Raw genomic sequence first — 23,511 nt, 5'->3', positions numbered from 1 at the left:
AAGAGGCATTTTCGTTCCTCGTTTCCTTTCCTTCTTACCTTCCTCTCTCTCTTCCTCCCTGGTTGTCAGTGTTTCCCTCGCCGCTTCCCATTAAGTGGCTTTGATTGACAGGTGGGCTATATCCATGCAATATCATCCAGCGCACGTTCCTATTCCCTCCTGGAGCCTCCATCCACCGGTCAAATTAACCTTCCGTGCCGACGGGAGGGGGCCCTGCGTGGGCCAATCAGCAGGTGATTAGGCCGGGGGTGGGAGGGGTGAGGGGTCACTGCGATGGGGCCATCGCAAGCCTGATTGGTTTCAATCAGCAGCCCGCCGCAAGGACAGCTGGGAGCTGAGCCGCGGCGAGCGCTAATCAACGCGTCCCACAGTGAGGCATGAACAGAGACAGAGACAGACACACACACACACACACACACACACACACACACACACACACACACACACACACACACACACACACACACACACACACACACACACACACACACACAAAGGTAGATTGGCGTGTACACACTGACAACACTGACATTTACACACAGGTGAGACACACATAAACACACACAGCAAGACATGGGAAGCAGAAATGAACAGTCAAGAGCACAACAGATAAACAGAAAACCCCATAATAGAAAACCAGAGCAAGAAAGGAGCGAGAGAGTGCAGGGTGAGATACACATTCAGAGAAGAGAAACCATAGAATCGCACACTAAATTGAATGACTAATTGCATTGGATTCGTTAATTTGACTACTGGCACATCTGATAGGGTGCCCGTGACATTGGTTAGCAATGCTCTGTCCTACAAAAACTACAACGCCTCTTCTGTGATGTCTCAAATGTGGAACATTTCATATTCTCTCTGCTATGTCCGATGTTATGCTCATTTTTGTTTGAATCTCACAGCACAGTACTGACCAATTACTGATCAGATGAGACAGAAACAGCAGCGTAGAAGAGCTGGGTTGAAAGTAGGGTTGACATACTTTTCTGCTTTGGATGTGTCTATTTATGGTAGCCAGTGCTACTGTGCCTACTGAGAGGAATGTCTGCAGCTTTGGTTGTGTTTTGATTTCACTGAGCCATCACTGCGGCTCTCATGAAATGATTTTTCCAAAGGCGATAACTTGTGAGTTTCTGCTGCAACAGTGAAACCCAATTGTCATGTTGACCTTTTCTTTAACTGTCTTGTTAATGTGTTATCTCTGTTTGCCTCACATGGAGCACAGAAATCAAACACCTCTTGTAATCACATGTTTGGACGAAAGTAAGAAGATCAAGAAAAGCAGGTTCTCCCTTTATTCTGAAGAATTGTTACCGAAGGGAACATATTTAATAGTTTCAAAGGACCATGAGTCATAAATCAGCTTCTGATGAGCTCTAAAAGTGTAATGTGTCCTGATCATTTCATTATGAGTAATGTAACAACTGCTATCAAATTGCCAGAATGTTATATTTGCATTGCAATAGTAAAACACCAGTTAATAATCACATTTAAAAAAAAGGATGTTTCCATTTTTTTAATAAATGATGAATTCTCTGTTTAAGTTTCCTCAGGTTCAGATACAAGCCACTGCAGTTTTATAAACCACTTATCTATCCAGTAAAGTTCTTCAATCTTACAATAATTGTCTCAAAACATGCTCAAAGTTTAAATCTGACAAATGACATTGTTAACTTAATCATTTATACTAATAAACATCTCAAAACTTAGTAACCAAAATCATACAGTTGTGGTCATTTTTGTCCTGAAATACTTCCAATATAACATTATTCTGAAATCGTACCAAAGTACAAGAAAATATTTATAGGCTAGCAAAAACTGATGCTCACTTGAGGTTATTTCCTACACTGTCCACCATAAAATGATTTGCAATACAATTTATGAAACCGTGCGCACAGATTGCAAATCCGTGTGCACTAATTTGTAAACTGTGGAAATAAATAAGAAAATAAAATGTGTATATTTTTATTTATTGTGTTTGGTTATCTTGATATCCCAATAGATCCCAGTAGAGTTAAAAAAAAAAATTGGCTTCTGTTTGTCATAATAATAATAATACATTTATTTACTTAAAAAAACAAATGTTTACAAAGTGCTTTGGCAGACAAAGCAAATACATAAACTCATGACAACAAGAGAACAGACATCAACAGAGGGGCCAAACAGAGAGTCCAAAAATAATATAAATGCAAATAACAGGAATAAGAGAATTACAACAGGCAGGTGTCAAGAGGCAGTTAAAGCGAATGACAATTAAATAAAAATGTTGTTGACTTGTTGTTGTATGTTGACTTTTTTCAACATTTAAAAGAAAAACAATCACTGCTTATTAAAAATCTTGAGCCAGCCAAGAGTTTCGTTTTAGATTCTTTGAGACGCCCTCATTATACTTGAACCATTACTTTTCTGTTGCGGTTACAAACATTGAAATAGATTTAAAACTATTGTCCATCACTATTAAGTTTAAACTGGCATACTGAAAAATCTCCCTAACTGTTTCTTATTGTTGACATTGTGGTCATTATGGCACCTAGTGAGTTGTGATTTCGAGGTTTGAGAAAGAGAGCATGATGGCATATCAGCGCTCATGCACAGGCTTTGATCACTCTGTGGATTTGACATCGGCGCCTCAACATATAAAGCAGGGTTTTCGATCCCTTCCAAGTTCAATGAAGATGAGACAAAATGACCATCGTTCTCATCGATAGTGCCACCCGAGGTAAAATTTCTAACATCTCGGCGGAAGGCGCTCTGTGTGTTTGCTTTCTGTTTGAACAGAATAATATAACACTTTGTGATGAACTGACAGAACAGGATGCCGTATGCTGATAGGAGAATGACAACCATCTCCACTGCTGGGAGGTACTTGTCTGTAACATTGTGATACACTGGGCCAAATATGATCCAACAGATGAAGTAAATCAGCATACTAAAGGTAATGAACTTTGCATCATTGTAACTCTGTGGCAGCTTTCTGCCCTTAAAAGCAATACCAAAGCAGATGAGAGCTAAAAGACCAATATAGCTTAACATGGCTCCAAATGCAGGAAAGGAAGTCTCATTGCACATGAATAGGCGTTCCTTACTGTTTAACGACTTCTTCCAATTGGGTTTTGGAGACTTGAGGGCGAGCCACAGGGCACAGATAAGAACTTGACCCAACAAGCAGAATGCAATAATAATGTAAGGCTGATAGAGCTTCTTCAGGACTCTCTGGATGCTGGGGTCAAACTCAAAGGCCATGATAATCTTGAATGACTTGACCATGACGCAGGAAACACTTAAAGTGAAGCTTAAGCCAAAAAATACCTGCCGAGCTTGGCACTGCCAAAGCTTGGGTTTACCACCAAATAATGGCACACTCGCAAACGTGCTAATCAGTGAGAAGAGAAGGAGGAGGCAGATTGGGCCAACCGATGCACGAACAACAGGAGTATTCCAGCGTGCGAGGAAGATGATCCCAACAATGAAGGTAAGCACTACTCCTAGAGCAGCAAATGCCAACAGTATTTGATGATAAATATCATCCCAAAACATGAAGACAGTTTTCTTTTGGAGACAACTGTCATTTCTACTGGAAACGTATTCAGTGGTAGTGTTACACGGATGGCACTCCAAGGAATCTGCAGACACAGGACAAATGTTCATGAGAATCTAAAAGTTGGATGTATGCTCTTCTTTATACTTGCGGTGCTTTTGTGATAAGTCTTGATGGATCATGATTTTGTTTTGTTCTTTATAGGATTGTGCATGCCATCAATGTTACTGGTGATTACTTGAGTCTGATACACACCAGTGGTGTTGGAATAGTATTCCATGGGACATATGTGGCATTCATAACAGCAATCAGGCTGCTCCGGTGCTGAATGCTTCTTGTAGCCTGGAGAACAGCTGTTTGAGCACCTGGATATCACATCTGCCTGGGAAAAGAAAGGATCCTCATCATTCACTTTTTGGGTAAATGTATATAGGAATAGGAAGAACATAAAAACAACCAGTGAAAGTCTACAGCAAAGCTATGCTTTAACAAAGACTGTGAATTAGACTGCTCACATTATCACAAAGCTAATCCTTATGTCACAAAATGCTAACATGTACTGTAGAAAACGAAGAGACAAACAAAAGAAATGCAGAAATAAATAAGAGTAAAGTAATGCTTATAGGGTAGGCAAACTTACTGTGACACTTTCGAAATCTTGTAATGTTTTTCCTGAGATGAAAGTCAGATTCTTGTTTTGAATGTGATAATGAGCAACCATGTAGTTTGTGTCCAAAAAGGTTAGTGAAGTCTGCTTCCACAGGACTACATCATATCCTGTGTTGAGGTCACCCCTGCGGTCAAAACTGTAGTTTTTTCCATCCATATGGAACGTTGCTTTCCTTAAGGCTTTTCTTAACTGAAAAAGGAAAGTGTTGAAAACTGAGTCTGAAAATCATATTTAATTTTTCACCTGACTTTCAAGCAATCTATTTTATATTTTTAATCTACAGTCAGTGTTTTTTTCTTGGGATCAGAGTCATATTATCTGTAAAATTTATACAGCGTGTTGTTAGCAAACAGTGGTCTATTGGTCTACAGTGGTTATCTACTAAATTCAGCAGATAAGGAGCAACATTTCCTTGGTTTCAGAAATGGGCATGAAGGTTATGGTTTTTAGGTTGATTAAAGGAAATATATTGTAATTTGATTGGTAAAGAGAATTTTCTAGATAATATCATAATATGTATGAGGACAATGTTTCTATTTCCATGGGCTTACATTTATGGAAATCCTAAGTGGCCATGCATGCTTACATTTTATTCACTCAATTTTGGAGCACTCAGTACAAGATCAATATGTCAAGATAACAAGAAAACAACTGAACATAACTTGATATCATGGGAAAATGGAGAAGACATAATCACATACATATTTGCCTTTCTTTTTTTTTCAGGGAGAGAGAGAGTGGGGAATGACATGCGGGAAAGGAGCGACCTGTGGCTCCTTTCTCATTATACCTCTCATTTTTAAGGTTATCCTACTTACTAGTGAGCTAGCGAGCAAGTCATGCATTGGTTTCAAACCTAACCGCCTGAACTCACACGTACTGTTACTACAAAACTTTCGGTGGTGTAACTACTAGCTAGTGAGTTACATTGCTAAGACAATACAAGTTTACTTTCCAATCTCATTTTGGTATTTGAACTATCCATTAACTCCTGAGTATCTGTCCCTTTGGCTGCTAAATGATCAAGAAGGTTCCCTGGCCATATCTCTCTGTCATTTAGAACGCAGGAAGTGCTCATTGGGTTATTAGAGGTTATATACTAACAACAGCTGCCAACACCAAAACACAGTGTTATGTGTATAAGTTTTTCAAGACACCCATTCTGAATATAAAAATAATGTTTACATAAAAGTACATGTTAGGTACTTGTGTGTGTCAGGTTTGAGTATATTTACCTCCAAGGGCTGTAATCTCTGGGTTGTCCTACAGTCCCTGTTGACACAGAGGTCTGCAACAGCCTGAGCAATAGCGCTAACTGCCAACTCCACATTGACTAGAGATGGATATATCATCCTCATTAATTCTTCATTGGCTGTGTCATTTGGCTTTCTCTCCATCCGTCTTCTCATCAAATAATTATACAAGAATGTATTGTTGTTATGATGGTCAGGGTTTACATCAAGATTTGTAAGATACTGCCTAAACCTGGTTATGTTTCCAGATTTAAGTATGAGCCCAAAGACTTTTCCCACATCACTCAAAGTATGGTTTCCCAGCACTTCAGCTGATTCCGACCAATTATCACTCGCCACCCAAACTTTCCCCCTTCCTCGTGGATCCTTGAGAAGCCTTCCGAAAAGGTACATCATATGGTAAGCTTTGGCAAAGGACACAATGACCTTCACGTGCTTTTTTTCAGTGATGCTTTTGACTGTCTCATTGATGCAATCATCTAGCGAATTGTCGACCAGAGCCTCTGGAAGAATGCTGGTGAAGGCAAAGCAGATTTTGTTGTTTTTTGCATGTTTCTGGAGGCGTTCAACTGCATAGCGGCCGGCTTCACTATCAGTTGCCACTAAACCAACCCAGGTCCAGTTGTGGCTTTTTAAAATATGGATGATGGCACGAACTTGGTGATCATCTTCTGGTACTGTCCTCATAAAGCTGGGGAAACGGGTTTTGTCACTGAGTTGACCACAAGTTGAACCGTAACTAATCTGTGGAAAAAGCAGAAAGAATCAGTTAGATTGTAGAAATAACAGCAGTGACATACATATGTGGAAACTTTGTCTGCCTTGAGGAGCAACAAGGACAAGAAGACAAGCTTTCAAACTTACTCCATGCCACACTATGTTTTGGTAATACAATGTTTGGGACCCTTGGGATCAGAAGATTGAAGAAGTTGGGACCACAACCATATTTATATTTATACCAATCAGCTGGCAAGCTCTGTGATAGCATGTGAGGTTACACTACCCAAAGTTAAAAAATATTCAAATACAATAAACAAGAAATGTAATGAAAGGAAAACAAAATATTAAATTAGAGTTTTCCTTCCTGATCCTCAATATTAATATGATTTTCCATTATGTATTTGATGTGCAATTAAATGAGTAATTTTCCAGACTTGAGTGATTTTGAAAGGTGGCTTTTTTAAAATAATTGTTTAATAATATTTGTCATAGACTCGCTGTAAATCGATAGTTTGCTGCAGACGCCCTTTCATCATGAGTCTGCTCAAGGTTTCTGCCTGTTCCTTGCCACTGTAAATGCTGCCAAGTGCTGTGCTCATGGTGGATTAGTCTTTGTTAATAATATAATAGAGTATGGTTTAGAACTGCTCTTTTTGTAAAATGTTTTGAAGTAACATTTGTTATGACTTGCAATACAAATAAAGATTGATTGATTGATATTTAAAAGTAATAATTGAACACTCAGTGCAATTACAAATTCAGCATCTAAGATCATGGCACAGACATGATTGGTGTCAAGCTTTTCATCCAAAAGTATGATCCCAAATGAATCATCCAATGTCTTTAAGCTCAGTCGTACCAGTGGGATGTTTTCCAAGTTGAGTTGCCTTGTAACCGGGATGGATATCTCTGAGTAGTAAGCACCAACAGCAGCCAACACAGGTGGGGAGGGCTGCTCTGCACCACCTGTACAAGTATCTGGTGCTGTATAAAAGCACATGTCAAAATGTGAATTTTAATAGCTGAAAAAGTTTTATATATCAAAATCTTGCTATTGATTCCATTCCCATTCAAATCGAGGTGTCTTTAGTTCAAAGGAGAACATACTCATCATCAACAAGAAAAGCTTAATAAATGAAATTGAAAAATTGTAATATTCATTAATTTTAATAAATATATATATTTAAACATTGGATATTTGCTTTATATGGAGGATTTTCTAGTCAAGGGCAGACAGCAAAGTATCAAGGATGATATTTTTTTTCATAAATTAAAAGACATTGATCGAATATGTGTTATTTATCATGTTTTTAACTTTTCCACAGAGCATGCAGAAGGTAAGATATTTAGAGAAAGAATGATCATCATGACAAAAATGAAAAGTAACAGGAAAATAAAAGACAGAGAAAAATCAAAGTAAAACCTAACTCTTGTGTTTATCACAAAAAAGAACCAAATATTTTTTCTTTCTAACTTTACTTACTGTTTCGTTTCATAAAGGACAAGGTGTTTCTCAGGGAAGTGGTAACATCAGAGCAGGAGTCCACTATACGATATCCCAGGGTTAGGTTCCCCAACTCCCCCCTTCTATTTACCTCCTCCACCGCGTGTACCATCATCAGAGATTGCACCAGCCGAGGTAAGTGGAACCTGTGTGATACGATTTGACATATTACATCCTTATTCACCCCACTTTTACAATCACTTTTACAACACATCGTGGAGAGTCATAACATGCATAACAACTCATTAAAATCACAAACCTGTTACAGATCCCTTCATCACTGTATATGGTTTCATCAATGCTTTCATGGATTGGGAATAATCCACCAATAATAATGTCACCTGGAGCAGTGGCAGCATCAGAACCTGTGGTGATACACAACTGATTGAGTAAAACTGAGGCAAAGATGTAGAAACCATAGAACTGCTTCATTTTTTTTGTTCTTTTAGATGCCTCAAGTCTGCTTTAAAGTGCCTCTCATTTCTTATATCTTCTCTCAAATTTCATACGGGAACACCTCTCCAATGTGGTACCTTATCATATCTTGCTATTTTTCTCACCAATGTCATGGGGCGTCACTTTGGCTAACCTATCGGGAATGTAAAAAATGTTGTCTTGGCTCTCTTCCTGATAAAATGACGAGGCTACACCTTTGGTAACATGACAGTGATTACATGGAACTTGCTGAACATATTGACTGGCTTAAAACAAAGGACTATGCATGCTCATAGTTACAAATGAGAGCAGTTACTGAGCCTGAAGGGAGCACTATCAGAAATAAACTCAAAACAGCGCCAATGTCTAATTATTGAGTTTAGCACAGTGACATTTCAAGCGCTCTTCATCAAGCTTTTTCTGTTCCCCCAGTTTTGTATATTAATAGCATCTCGTCAAACTGAAGGTGTGAAGAAATAAAAAAAATGTTACCAAAGAAGTTAGACAGTACAATTCCAAACAACTGCAGGGTGTGATAAAGCCAGCTCTGTCATCCTCATTGTTAAATATGTTATGATCTTCGTTCATGTGCGTAATTACACCAGGTGATTTGCTTATAGGCTGCCAACCAATGCATTTCCTTGTTTCTGTTGGCTCATTTCCCATGACTTTGTTTACCCACCAAAATAGGCAAAAATCTGACAGAAATCATACTGTTTTACAGAAAGTATGCAGCTATACTTAAAATGACTGGCTCTATCTGTGTTGTTAACTGACAGGCCAAATGAATTAGCCTCACATTTGTCACCATATTTCATATATTGATGTGCTTACAGGAGTTCAGCATATAGGTTTTGAGTTCAGCTGTTCAGCATATAGGTTTTGAGAATAAGGAGATTTTTCCAATTGCATGAGTTCACATGATGCAAAAAATGTAAAAAAATAAGTATTAGGTATTGTAGGATAGGCTATGACTTCTGATTTTGTAAGAGTTTTGACAAACAGCCTTATTTTCAGGAACTGATCATGCGAAAGTGAAACTGTAAAACAGTATATTATTAAAGGGAGCTACTCAACTGCTTCAATTCAAATAGCCAATTATCCAAGTTGCCTCATAATCCAAATGCCGCTATATGTAGCCTTTAATGTAGGCCTACTATTCGCTTTGAAAAACTTTTAGTGTTGTTGTCGGCTTCCTTATCCCAATAGCCTTTACACTTTTTAGTGTAAAAAAGGCCTATTTTTTATTTTACCTTTATTTTACCAGGCAGAATTGCTTGAGATCAAATGACCTCTTTTTCGAGCAAGGCCTGGCCAAAATGGCAGCAGCAAAAAAGAAATATAAGACAAACCCAAAAAGAAAGCACAGACATGAGAAAAAGAGACAAACACAGTCTATATCAATACGTAGCTTACTTCAGCACTTGTGCCCATTTTATTGTTTAAAGTTCCCAGGAGAAAGGAGGTGGGTGTTCCCCGCTTCTGTTTCTCCTTCAGCAGCTCGAGGATTGCAACTCTCAGAGCACGAGACAGCAGCCTGCTCAGGTCTCTTCGCTTGCGCATGCGCAAAACATAAAGGGGGAAGAGAGCGGAGACGAAGTGAAACATATTTACAGTATTTACAGAGGAAATAAGTTTACTCCTGGAGGAATAACGAACAAGCATACAGGTAAGACAGTCTCCATGCCACATGCGAACATGGTTTGCTTTCAAATCGCGATTCTTGTGATATGAAGAGAAGTATTTTAAGTTCCGTAGTCGGTGTTTACAAAGAGTGTTGACTGAGTAACTTAAGCAAACTCTTCTGTGTCTTATTAGTAATCTTTATGTGTGGGCTAGCAGCTTCACTGTAGTTTGCCTGTTCAACTTAACACAGTAAGCTATTATTAGTTGAATTAAACACCATATCGCCACAAAGCTCAGTGAGTCTCAAACAGCTGTTCAGAACATAAAAGGCTTCACCGTGTACTTCCGACACAAACACCTGACGTCAAGATAACAGCTGGAAAATTATCTTACATCAGTTTTTTTGTCATTATCTACTTTTTGTGACCCTTTAGGCTTACAATTTGTTTTAATGACATGGCTAACAAACAACATTCAGAGGTTAAATCTTACATTTTAACCCATAACTTCACCCGCGTGACTCAGAGCGTGTCAGTCTATTTCCGGGGGAGGTGGGGCGCGAGAGCACTGCTAATGACTTGTGGCGTGCGGGTTTGACACGCATTGAAAGCAACACATTTACTGTCAGTCAGTTCATCTTTGCTTCCGGGAAAGGCCTGGTTGAGCTTGACAAACAAAGCCTGATGTTGGTGTGTACATCAGAAGAGACCATTATAATGATGCTACACTTCAAGATATCAATCAAGCAATGATGTAATGCAACTACGTGTAATAACTCGACCAGCCTACACATTTAAAGTAGACTACCTATACTTTACTTAAAAAAAAAAAAATTCTATGATACTTCTTACTTGCTTCACTGCAATTCATATCCAAATATTGTGTTTATTAGCCTACTTCTATATAGACATGGAAAATTCTTATTTGCTATATCACGTTGGCAAAACACAGTGCATTGTTACAGAATAAATCACCCAACAATGTATAAAGTAATCAATACTAGCTTCAGTTCTGCTAGCTACAAAAAGCTGCTTACACATTAAAATTAATCCAAGGATATTTTAAATAATAAGTAACTCCAGAAAGGGGCCATTCTGCTGCATTATGAGAAAAAATTACCATTATTTATGTTTTAGAATATAGCAGGTTATTTCCATTAGGTACACACAACTGCAATCGCAACTGGAACCAAGAGCATTGGGTTCTTCTCACTGTGACCAGTTTCAGCCAAAAAGAACTTAGTTCCTCCTTTGGTGTGAAGAGTGTTGTTCTGTGACAAACAAGCAGCTTGGTTGTTGGGAACACGGTTATTATCGTTATTACAAAAAAAGTATTATAAAAAACACAACTAACTGAAATAGGCTAGAATTAAAGAATAGAGAAAATGGCCTTAGTTTTCTTCTTTGACACAAACACACTGAGGGACAATTTGTCTCCAGCACATCAGTTAAAAAATTTTGGATGAGTTCTGTGACTGCAGAAGTTAAAACGTTTTCCCCTTATACAGTATTTTATTTATTTATTTTTGTTAAGACATTGCTTAAAATACTTTGTTGAAATAAGACAGAAAACTAACACTTAACTAAAAACAAATAATTTTCACACAACAATTAACCAAACAAATCAGCATTAAATTTGTTTTGACATTTACTAACTTTATACATTGATAATTGATGTTAATACATTAAAAACAAGTTAGTACTTGCAGCCTAATTTAAAGTACTTCTAAGGCCTGAAATATGTACAAAACACTTCACGCCATGGTTCAGATAGATTAATCATTCAAACTTCAGATCATCTGCAGGTCATTTTTTGAGCCACTTGATTTAGTTCCTTATATTGTTAACATATTCTTCCTTTGCTGATCGTTGTCTTATGCTTTCCTCTCCAATGTGACACACAATACAGAAAAGAGTTTTGTTCTAATAATAAGTCTCTTAATGCATAAAATGTATCGCCTACAATTTTGATAATTTAAAAATTGTCTGGTTCTAGCTCCAGGTATTTAAGGATCTGGTCCCTTTTTGTTTGTTATTTTGTAACTTTTTGTATTATTAATAGAATTTTGAAGGATTTAGGGCTAGGGCTCTCGGTAAGGTGGACCTACATAAAACAAAATTCTGACATTTTATTGACAGATTGACTGTTTATGCAAATAACTCTTTCTTGAAGCCTTTTGATTTTTCTTTTCACTGTGTTGAACAAGCATTTGCCCAAGGAGTACTTTTCTCTCCTACATTTAAATACTTCAATCATTATCTGCAGGCAAACATCTGGTGCCACCCCAGTGATGTCTTCCCAGTGGTGGGAGCAGTGGCCCCTGCTGGTCAGGAATGGTACCTCTAGCTTTCCGGACAACACTAGCTGCTACGGCTCCTCTCAGAACACTGTACTAAACGCACTCAACTTTGGAGGAGTGCCTGTTGTGCTACTACTAGATTTCTCTGTCTTCCTGGTTTGTTTCTGTCTGTCTGTCTGTGTAGTAAATGTAGTAAATATGTGAAATGTGTTATGATTAATGTGACAGCTGAGTGGTATTATTTTTTTGCTACCTGCAGGTGTTGCTGATCCTTTTCGCCATCATCAGGAGGAAGTTCTGGGACTACGGGCGTCTGGCATTAGTTGCAGACAAAGAGGGGTCAGTTCATTTACTCACTTTCTTTTGTTGGTTTTTTTATTTGGTTATCTTTTCTTTTTGTTTGTGTTTTTTTCCTAATTTGTAGTTGACACTGAACTTTGCATTTCAGGTTTGTTGGATCAAAACACCGTCGCTATGGACGCATGTCTTCAATTGTGTCCAGCGTGGAGGACCCTGAGTATGAATTGGTATGTTTGCCAATAGTTTAAGTGCAACATTCAGTATTCAAATATTATCCGTTTATACATTTATAATATCATTACCAACACCTCTGCTTTTTAAAGGCTTCCTCTAAATGTGCTTTAGATCATTTTTAGCCACACATAACAAGGCTTTCAGATCCTTTTTGTTTCACAGATTTGACGTGCTATTTTTTAAAATTTTAGTTTCATGTTGCCTTTGGAAGACTACAGTGTGGACCATGGTACTAACTACATATTCCTTAAAGATTTATCATATATGAGTTGTGTCTAAAATATCTCTCTCTCTGTTTAGGGATTCTGCTCTTGGCTGCCTTACATCCTCAGAATGGAGTGAGTGACTCAGTAGTTTGTTGTCTTTTGTGCTCAGCACAGTCTTATCTGTTTACTCAGTAAAAACTGTTTTTTAATTTGTATATATGAGGCATGTGTTTATTCCGCTTATTGTGTGTGTTTGTGTTTCAGTGAAGAAAAAATAAAAGCCAGATGTGGCATGGATGCTGTTCACTACCTGTCCTTTCAGCGTCACCTGATCGGCCTGCTGATGGTTATAACTGTCACCTCCCTCGGAATCATACTTCCTGTCAACCTGAGCGGAGACCTGTTGGGTATGTTTTTACACTCTTCTCTGCCTTTGAAGTAAAAAAAAACAACAAAAGCCCAACTTAAAGAAATGTTATAATGGTGAGGACAACAAATGTGTGCTATAGTTCCAGTAAGACACATTTCATTCAGTCTGTTACATACAGATTGTGGACCAGGTGTAAACTAAGTCTGTTTCATTTATTGTTTTAAAAATAAAGTGTGTCATTTTATCACAGTACATTTGATTGGTTGATTGTTGAAACAAGGTGTTTAGGTTCTTGTTCTTGTCAAATGTTCTTGTTGCAGTTGTTTTTTTAAACTTATCTTCTTGTCTCTTCTTATTTCATTTCTTCTAATTGTACATATGTTTTCTTTTGTGTGAATATGTTTGGTTTTTCTTCAGGTAATAATCCACAGAGTTTTGGAAGAACAACTATTGGGAATCTTCAGGCAGGGTAACTACTGTCACTGCTTGGATATACATTTTGTATTTGGAAAAAAAAAGTTGAATGTTTTGGTCATAACAAAATGCTTCTTGGGGTATGGTTTTTGATTCTAGAAACAACTTGTTATGGCTGCATACAGTGTTTGCAGTCCTGTACCTGGTCCTGACGGTTTTTCTGCTGCGACATCACACATCACAAATCAAAGGCATGCGCAGAGAGACAGTGAGTCTCTGAATACTACACAACAAGATGTGTTTTCATTAAAGTGTCGGGCTTGCACACTAGGTCTCCCCAAATTCACGTGTCCAAAACGGTTTCCACATGACTTGTTTTACATCAGATTGCACCTTGAGGAGTCCAGTGCATAATGAAAAGCCTTTCCAGATCACAGTGTTTCAACTATTCTGTCACTGTGTTGTTTTGTTTGCAGGCCAGGAACACTTTGTTTGTGTGTTCAGTCCCTAAAACAGCAACAGAGGATGCTGTAAAGACCCATTTCATGTGAGTGAATTATTCTATAATTTAATGGTGTAAATTATTATTAGTCCTCAAAAAAATATTTTCCATGGTTGTCAATTTGTGTTTTCATTTTGATTTTCATCTGTTTGTCCCTAAGTGATGCACTCCAGGCTGAGTGTCTGAATGAAAAGAGCTTCAAAAATTCAGTTGAGCTAAAGTTTGGTTTTGTGTTTGTATAGAGAGGCGTATCCAACCTGTCGAGTGTGTGCTGTGACTCTGGGCTACGACGTGGCCAAGCTCATGCACCTTGATAAAGAAAGGTAAGGAATCATAGGTCACTTTAATAAATGTCATCATATCGATATCGATCTGTGCCGTGAGCATGGCCACTGAATCATATCAACCAGCACATTGCTCAAGAGTTCATACATTTCTTTACAATGTATTTAAGTTAATCTGACTTCTATTTCTATTGTCGTTATTTTTTAACTACAGGATACGAGCTGGAAAAAACCTTCGCTTTTATGAGCGTTTCTTAGAGACAACAGGGAATCGTGAGCTGATTAACCCCCGCCTGTGTGGTCAACTCTGCTGCTGCAGCCAATCAGGGAAGGTGAGAGAAAACAGATGATAAGGTGACGGCTTCATGTAGCATAGTTTTAACTTTTTATATTGAATGTTACAATCTAGGTTTGGAAAAAAATACATTGTTTACGTTATAGCGCCTAAAATTTAAAGCACTGAGGGGCTACATAGACGGGCTAATCCAGCCTATTAATTGACGCGCTTGCCGGCTTCACTCCTGAGCATAAGAATTTGAAATAAGACAGTCCAATATCTTCTTCGTTTGGGAATATTTATTTCTCATTCCATCGTTGTCTTGATTAATGTCACATGTGAGCTGTTCAAACAATAATCCAGACATTTCCATTTCCATTCACTCCTGTTACCTCTTAGCGTGGCGTACAGCGGTCAAAAAAGTGTAATTGCTCCCCGTCTAGCAACACCTGACACCCCAGTGATAGTTCTTACCTATATATATCACCTTAACCTAAAGGCGACATCTGCTGGAATAATTTGTGTTTGCACTCCCTAAACATGGCTCCTACATACGTTTTTTCATGAGTGAATTATAACTTACTCAAATCATGTGGAGATAAAAATGTAGAATCAGTTTTATTCACGTAAATAGAGGACATATAAATACTTCTTCTGAAGTAGCTTCTGAATAAAGTTGCTTCCACTTAAGCCATTCATCTTTGTGTGTGTTTGTGTGAATTTCTTCAGGTTGATGCAATAGAGTATTACAGTGCTAAAGAAAAAGACCTGCTGCAAGAAGTGAGGATGCAGGTAGAACTGGTGCCAGAGCGCCCCCTGGGGATAGCCTTTGTTACCTTGCAGACGGAGGCTATGGCCAAGCTGTGAGTATCAATGTAAAGGTGTCTTTTTCTGTGAGTTAAGCCATAGTTAAATGCCATTAAATGCAAAAACTGTACTGTCTGTGCTACCTGACACATAATTTAACAATCCAGTCCAGCAGCAATGCAACCAGTTATTTTATTATGCTGAGTTGGCATCCAGTTTGTACCAGTGATAACTGCCTGGCAGCATTGAGTCAGCTGACTGTGCTTGTTCCTCTGGCCTGATCAGTTCATTGATCTCTTGGTTTTATTGTCAACACATGATTTGCTTTACTGGAAGCAGGGCTTTAGGCAACCAGTATTGCAAAATATTGGTTAATGTGTATCACTAACAGCTGTCGTTTACTCACCTCAGAATTCTGAAAGACTTCAACGCACTCGACTGTGGCGGCACACGCTGCTGTGGGAGGGAGCGCCAGCCTTCATCAAATTGTGAAAGTCTGAAAGTGAGCAAGTGGCGAGTCAACTTTGCACCGCATCCCAAAAATGTGTTTTGGTAAGACCTGAAACGACACTTTACACTGTGTGAGCTCCATGCAGATCATAAGACGTATTTTTGATGTAACTGGGGTCTTTTTGGCTTGGAAACAAGTCACTTGAATTATTATGTAGTTGAGTCACGTGGTTGTTTTTTTTTACGATATTCTAATGGCCAAATGGTGCTCCACATACAAACACATTCAGACATGCACAAACACACAGCGCTGTGCTCGCTCTGCTGAAACCATCTCTGCTGAAACCGTCTCACCTCCGTAGCGGTCCTGTTTCTACCTGTGAAGACGATACAGAGGGGGGGATCACTTTGTCCCCCCGTTACGCCTCCGGGACATTCAGACTCAAGGCGAAACACCACAAAGACAAACATATTGCAAATTGAAATGGCAGACTAAATAGGGCTCATGTTTTTTGTAAGAAAAGTCTAATTTTAATCACAAATTTAGGAGAGGTTTTCATTGTAGATTCTGCTGGTCATTTAGGAGAGCAGCACTGCAACAATAGCAGGCTATTAAATAGAAGAAGAAGAGTCTGTTCAGGATCAGCTATACTTCAACCCTGGATCAGCCAGAAAACATATTCTCATAGTAATCTTTAGGGTGAAAAATGCCATCCTCCAAATCTTTTGCAAAATTGTAGAAATTAGAGTGTAACCCACACATTGCTCTTTGCATCTCCTCTTTGCGTCTAACTGTCCTGTTGCTTCTTTTTCCTGTTTTCTCTGTCCTACAGGGACAATCTCTCCGTGCGAGGTTTCCCCTGGTACATCCGCTATGTTATGATCAACTTCTTCCTCTTCTTCCTGCTCACCTTCCTCACCACTCCCACCATCATCATCAGCACCATGGACAAGTTCAATGTTACGAGGCCCATCTACTATCTCAATGTGAGCCTTCCACATCTACACACACACACACACACACACACACACACACACACACACACACACACACACACACACACACACACACACACACACACACACAGACTCATCACAACATTTCTGTCAAAGCTTTAATCTGCTGTTTGATTGTTTTTTTTGTTTTTCAATTCAAGAGCCCAATTATCACTCAGTTCTTCCCCACTCTCATGCTGTGGGCTTTCTCTGCCCTGCTGCCCACCATAGTCTACTATTCCACACTGGGAGAGGCACACTGGAGCAGGTAAACACACACAAACACACAAATTGGCAGTGCAGTGATTGGTTTCAGTGTGCATCGAAAATGTTTTGATCGAGTGGCATCTGTCTCTCAGGTCCAGTGAGCAGCTGAGTATGATGCGGAAGTTGTACTTCTTTCTGCTCTTCATGGTGCTTATCCTGCCCTCGCTCGGACTCACAAGGTAAAGAATAGTTTGTCCTGAATCAAAGATCACTTTTTCATTTGCTGTTATAATTTCACTGTTGTCAAATATTGCATTTTATGGAGAGCAGGCATACTTCAGAAAAAAGGAGGCATTGATAGTCACTTGCAGTTTACATGGAAGCATGTATTTTTGTGGATTCAGAGAAAATCAAGCCTAACTTTTAGCAATTATTTTTTGTGTCTTCTTTAGTCTTGCTGTGTTTTTCCGCTGGCTGTTCGATAAAGAGTTTCTCTCTGGTGGAAAACTGAGGTTTGAGTAAGTAATCCATCTTTGTTTGACCCACCGTTGTTTGTGACACTTTTGTGATCCAGTTTTATATTTTGGCATGTATTCTAGTTTTGGTTGTTTTTTTTATAATTAAAGTTTTTCAGCAGTTAAAAATGGTTTGTTTGAACTTAAATGTATCATTTTTATTAACGTATCTCCATCATTAGTTTAACTCAGTTTATGTTTTCTTTATCCTTTCCCTTTCTCACATCAGGTGTGTGTTCTTACCTGACCAAGGAGCGTTTTTTGTCAACTATGTGATAACAGCGGCCCTGGTGGGCTCTGGGATGGACTTGCTGCGGTTGCCAGGGTTATTGCTTTACATCATTCGTATGGTGTTTGCTCGCTCTGCGGCTGAAAGGAAATATGTCAAACAGGTTTGTTATGGGGTTATAAAACGTTTTGGAGCAATTCAAATTGTACACAATATTATATTTTTATATTTTAACTGTTTGTCATATTTATTGTTTTATAAATGGATATCTATACAGACAGATATCTTGCTCCAAACGTTGCAGGATATTTAAAAAAGTTAACTAACTCGTAAGTGGTCGAGCACCAGACAGACCCACATATTTTCATGTAGACTTAAATTGGATCAAAGCTATAGAAGAAGAGAATATTTAGTTTGTAGTTTTGATTATTTTTCTCAGCCTGATTTAAACATTTCAATCGACTTCCTTTTTGTGATATCTGTTAACAGAACCAGGCGTATGAGTTTGAATATGGAGCCATGTACGGCTGGAGCTTGTGTGTGTTCACTGTCATTCTGGCCTACAGCATCATATGTCCTATTATTGTGCCTTTTGGTGAGTAGTGAAAGGGGCTGCACATATACTCATACACAACTGCAGCGGATACTCAGTCACTATCATGGTGGGTTTTTTTTTTTTAATTAAAAGCTGTGTTGTTTGTTTGAAGGTCTGCTGTACATGATGCTGAAGCACCTGGTGGACAAGCACAACATATACTTTGCTTACCTGCCTGCTCGCCTTGACCGCCAGGTCCACCTGGCAGCTGTCAATCAAGCTCTGGCTGCACCCATCATCTGCCTGATATGGCTTTACTTCTTCTCTGTCCTCAGAACAAGTGAGAAACAAATTCAGGATTTATAGTTGCTAGTTTTATTAAAAACAAGGCAAAATTAAACCTTACTTTGTGAAGGTTCTTCAGCCTGGAGTCAGAATGTGCTTTTCTGGACACTATACGTGTGTTATATTCTTTTTGAATTGAAATTTTTAACTGGAAAATAATTTGTTTCTCTCTACATTTAGATTTGTGCTGAGAGTGAAAAAATGAACATTTCCTCACTTGCTACATAATAACATGAAGATGATTGCTGCAATGCTGCTAGATAAAGCACTGTAGGTAAAATCTCTGCGTGCCGTTGAATCTTTTTGTTTGTATGACGTTTCAGGTTTCTGGGCTTCCACCTCTTTATTCACACTGGTCATCTTGTTCATCACTGTCTTCATCTGCATTGGCTACACCTGCTTTGGTCATTTCAAATACCTCAGCCCACACAACTATGAGGTGAGCTTGTGTTTGACTACATAGTGTACACTTCTTTGTCATCATTCAAATTTAATGGGGTTTTTGTTTGGATGTTTTGCAGACGAAAGATGAGGATCAGGATACAGCAGAGGGAGCGGAGGATAGCACCACGGTACTGTACTTTGTCAATTTAAACTGACATTCACTTTATTTTTCTGAACAGAATACTGAAAATCTGTGTTTATGGTCATCTGTTTTTGCAATAAGCCTTTGCCTCACAAGCCATTCCAGATTGCAAAGTTAATATCTGATGCATCATAGCTTGTCAAGTCAAGTCAACTCATGTTTTATTTTTTATTTTTTATTTTTTTTGGGGGGGGGAAACTTCAGGTCTACCTCCCCAGAGTGCTTAACCCCAAATCCCCAGCCAGCAACCCACAGGAGGTCAAACCTGAGAAGGGGTACGGCTCTACGGAGGGAAGTCCGACCTTCAGCCCTACTCCCGTGGAAGGAAGCACGTCAGACGCCTGAAACTGTGTTTTTCCAACACTGATGAGTCAGGATGCCCACGACTCTTTATCTTTCATTTGTTTCCTTAACAATCATTTCAACATGGAAGTTTGATTTCATCTCAGCCTGTCCCGCTGAGAGATCATCTCAAGATGGTAATAGTAGTGTATAACAACGATCAGGATTGTCAAACTTTTCCTGCTGATAGGAAGACACACTATGAGTCAAGAGTATCATGAAGGACAACGTGTTGAATTTGAATTATTGTTTGCACTTAATCAACAAAGCGTGCACATTTATGATAAGCCTGCTTTGCCTTCTGTTTCCCGCCATAGTATTTAATGAGACCTCTCTGATGGAAACAACTTTTCCCGAGTAATGTCTGTGTCTGAAATGTCCTTTTTTAAAATATGCCTTAATGGTTGCATACAATTCCTGAAATTCTTATTTTTTGCACACGCCAAAGCTAATTACTTAGCAGAAGAAGAAAATCACGCCTGTGACACTGCAGCCAAAAAAGTGGACAAGCAGAGTTTTCTATTCTTTATCAGGTTTCGATTACTTCACAGTGTCTTTTTTGATACCAGAGGACAACATATGCCAAGGGAATAACTTATTGCCTAATGTTAATTATGAAACTTGTGAGAAGAGAGGAGAACCCTGTCTACTGTTTACTAACTAAAGTTTACTGTCTGTGCTGTTGTAATGAGACAAAAGAACAAGAATTTGTGAGAGTATGGAAGGAGTTGCAACCAAATTTGATCAACAATGGTCAGAGCCATAATTTTCATTCTTGTTTAAGATCAGATACAGACGCTATTCCAATAATGAAGAAATGCTTAAAACAGGTCAAGATTTATTTGTATTTAATGTACTGGTACATTGACTTTTTGTTTTACTGCTTTTTTAAATGTGCCTTTTAACTAGGAACTTAATCCTAACTGGAATGAAGGAATGTTACTGTACAGTGGTTGGTGACTGTTAAGGTTTAATAGATATGATGTCTACTGGTTGCATATGTGTATAGGAACCCAGTCATAGCTTTGTATGCGGGGTAAATGTCAACAGTATCAGTTGAACAAATATAAACTGGAAAAACGTTGCAGTAATGTGCGTGTGGTGTCATTTGGGGGCACTGTTGAGCTGCACTTGGGTAGTTTAACCTCTGAAATATTCACACAGTAGTGAAAGAGGACAAACGCACACAGTGTTGCAGTGAGGATTTCTAACTTATCCTGACATTGGTATGAGCCACTTCACTGGTCGACAATTCTAGTAGCTCCACCTCCTCACCTGATCTGTCACTGTTGTCTCCCTTTCTCTTCACTTTCCTTTGCCTACTCTTTTTTTCTGCCCCCTTTTCTTTTTTTCACCAGAAGTACCCACCTCAGCTGAGAGAGACCTATGTTACTATTGGAGGGCTTGTAACATGCTTTAGTCATTAGCACAGTTGTTAGATATGGGAAATGAATATGAATAAAAGTCCCTGAAATGAATACAGAAATCAATAACAATAGCACTGTAGTGCTTCCTAAAAGCGTAGTCATGGGCTTTTTTATGGCTCAAGCACACAGACTACATACATAAATATCCCAGTGTACTAAAGATGGGTTGCTAGTAAAACTGTTTAGTCGATGTGGGCCTTTTGACACTGATACATACACAAATTTTAGTGGGTGGTATACTGATTAGCATTATGGAGGCAGATAAAGTACATTTTCAACTATGCACCTTTTTCACCACACTGTTCGGACACTTGAAAGGCTTATTTCTAAACAGAAAACATTATAGAACTTTTAACAACATTATGAAATGTCAATAGATTGTTGCTCTGCTGGGATGCTCTACATCATGACAGCAATTCTAAACCACACGAAGCATTTTTATTCCACTTTGTATACTCTGTAAGAATACATTTCATATCAGCAAATATAGGGGAAAAAAAGACATGTACGCAATATCTGAAAAGGATGCATTACAAAACAATCTTGGTCACTATTATTTAATTTGGGTGTGTATCTGTTTGTTTGTGATTAAGCAATAGATACTTTCTTAAGAGGTACTACCGGCCCCTAGTATTTTAAAATGAATATTAAAACCCACAGAATAAATATAGTTTTTTGTTAAAAAATAATAATCACATACACTGCATGACTCCCATGCAAAGAGACTAGAAGATACATTTGAACAGACATACCTCAACGGAGTTGCATGAAAAAGCTGTGCAGGGTCAAGGCACTAATAACTTGCAGATATCCTCATGTGGCGACAAGGATGAGCTGGGAAAGAGATGAGAGTTTAATATTAGACACCTAATGTTATGTCTATGGGTTGTGTGTTAAAAATGTGTGTTTTTCTAATGCCCTTACTGTTTGGAAAAGAAAGTCCTCTGCGGGTTCGGTGGAGAAGGAGGGATGTAGATGTTGAAGGTGCAGCAGCCTGGGAAGCAGCTCTGTCCAGCAGCAGCTGCCAGGACTACATCACACAGCTCCAAGATCACACACACACACACACACACACACACACAGCTTTGAACTGATATTACGCACACCTCAGATTCACTGGCTCAGTTTTGGCCCATATCGTTCTTGGACTTTCTAGTACTGGGTGTGTGAGCGTGTGATCAGAAGTTTGATTCAATTACAGGCAAACTGGGTGAGGTTTGGTGCATCTCTTGTCCAAATAGGTCACTAAGATACTAAGATTTTCACACAGATATATTCTGAGTATCTGTAGCCTACTGACCTTATTCTTGTAACTCTGAGTAATTGCCCATAGAGATACTCGGTTAGGAATAACATGGTCCAAGTAAGAAAACCTGTGACCTTGAGCCCTTTCTTTGACAATATCCAAATATTAGGGATCCTAAATTTACTATAATTCCACTAATTAGCATCTTATGGTTAATATCAAGCTTTAGCTAGCATGCTGTTAGCTTAGCTTGTACAGTAGCCTATATCCTACTATAAAAACCTAAACATGTCATATTTACACTTTCATTGCTATACAAAGTAAACAAACGTGAAATTTGAAAGGTTTAGATGGGCTTTTAGGTGGAATGTTACCTTACTACAGCGTTTTGTTAACTATTTCCATCTGCCCACATAAGCTAACCATCTGTTGGTGGTAGCTACATATTTACTGCACATACTATACAGTGGTGTCAATCTATAGTGTGAAAGTGTGCCTAAGAGAAAGAGTTTATAAAAAAGGAAGTTAAGAATTAACTCATGATCCAGATCGAGTCAATTTTATTTAAGTATGAGTATAAATCACATATTGCCTTAGGTTTCCTAAAACCCATTGTTTATAAAAGGGCACCCTAGGTCAAACAGCAAACCTTTAGCCTGTACAGTTTTACTACTTTAAACAGCAGGCCTTACTCCAGATCAAAATATTTATCCAGTGTTAATCCAAAACCTCTGCGACTTTAGTGTGTAGGTGTGCAACCCACTGAACTCATTGCCCTCTTTGCATTCTTGGTATTGTTGTCGTCTGTGCTTTTGTATACCACAGACACTATTATTTAGTCACTTCACTCCCACTCTCTCAGCATTCACTTAATGCTGCACTCCCAGGCCACTGAACTTAGGAAAGAGCTGCTATGTTTGTGTGTGTGTGTGGGTGTGGGTGTGTGTGTGGGTGTGTGTGTGTGCGTGTGTGTGCGTGTGTATATCAAACACGAATTAAACTCCTTTAGAGGTAGGTTTTGAGGTCAGGTTTCCTTCATGTCACCACCAAGATCGATGGATGTGACCTCTGGCTGCTCCAATTTGTATATAAACACAGAACCGGCCAATCCCAGCATCGCGTGGGACGCTGCCAACCAATGAGAGCATCTGGCAGCATCGTGCTCTGTGGCACTCCCATCTTTTGTCCGTC

The 23,511-nt window shown here is 38.7% G+C and overlaps 2 protein-coding genes across 2 annotated transcripts; one reads left to right on the top strand and one right to left on the bottom strand.

The window, feature by feature from the left end:
- Positions 1-1,954: 1,954 nt before the first annotated feature.
- On the bottom strand, positions 1,955-7,831 carry LOC132985084 (G-protein coupled receptor family C group 6 member A-like). Its single transcript, XM_061052244.1, has 6 exons — positions 7,668-7,831; positions 7,044-7,162; positions 5,447-6,208; positions 4,182-4,400; positions 3,797-3,923; positions 1,955-3,626 (listed from the first exon to the last, which is right to left on the bottom strand). The coding sequence occupies exons 1-6, from the start codon at positions 7,801-7,803 to the stop codon at positions 2,467-2,469; spliced, it is 2,523 nt and encodes an 840-aa protein (XP_060908227.1). The 5' UTR covers positions 7,804-7,831; the 3' UTR covers positions 1,955-2,466.
- Positions 7,832-9,658: 1,827 nt separating this feature from the next.
- Positions 9,659-20,734, top strand: tmem63a (transmembrane protein 63A). Its single transcript, XM_061052245.1, has 23 exons — positions 9,659-9,792; positions 12,015-12,204; positions 12,308-12,387; positions 12,497-12,575; positions 12,883-12,920; positions 13,053-13,195; positions 13,576-13,627; positions 13,732-13,840; positions 14,049-14,119; positions 14,317-14,397; positions 14,573-14,690; positions 15,365-15,498; positions 15,854-15,994; positions 16,726-16,879; positions 17,050-17,156; positions 17,248-17,334; positions 17,548-17,613; positions 17,840-18,002; positions 18,329-18,434; positions 18,547-18,714; positions 19,043-19,158; positions 19,241-19,291; positions 19,510-20,734. The coding sequence occupies exons 2-23, from the start codon at positions 12,040-12,042 to the stop codon at positions 19,648-19,650; spliced, it is 2,370 nt and encodes a 789-aa protein (XP_060908228.1). The 5' UTR covers positions 9,659-9,792; positions 12,015-12,039; the 3' UTR covers positions 19,651-20,734.
- The last annotated feature ends 2,777 nt before the right edge of the window (positions 20,735-23,511 follow it).

Source organism: Labrus mixtus, chromosome 12, assembly GCF_963584025.1.
Source record: "Labrus mixtus chromosome 12, fLabMix1.1, whole genome shotgun sequence".
Taxonomy (NCBI): Eukaryota; Metazoa; Chordata; class Actinopteri; order Labriformes; family Labridae; genus Labrus; species Labrus mixtus.
Note: the sequence above shows the minus strand (reverse complement) of the source record. Positions and strands in the feature narration are given on the sequence as shown.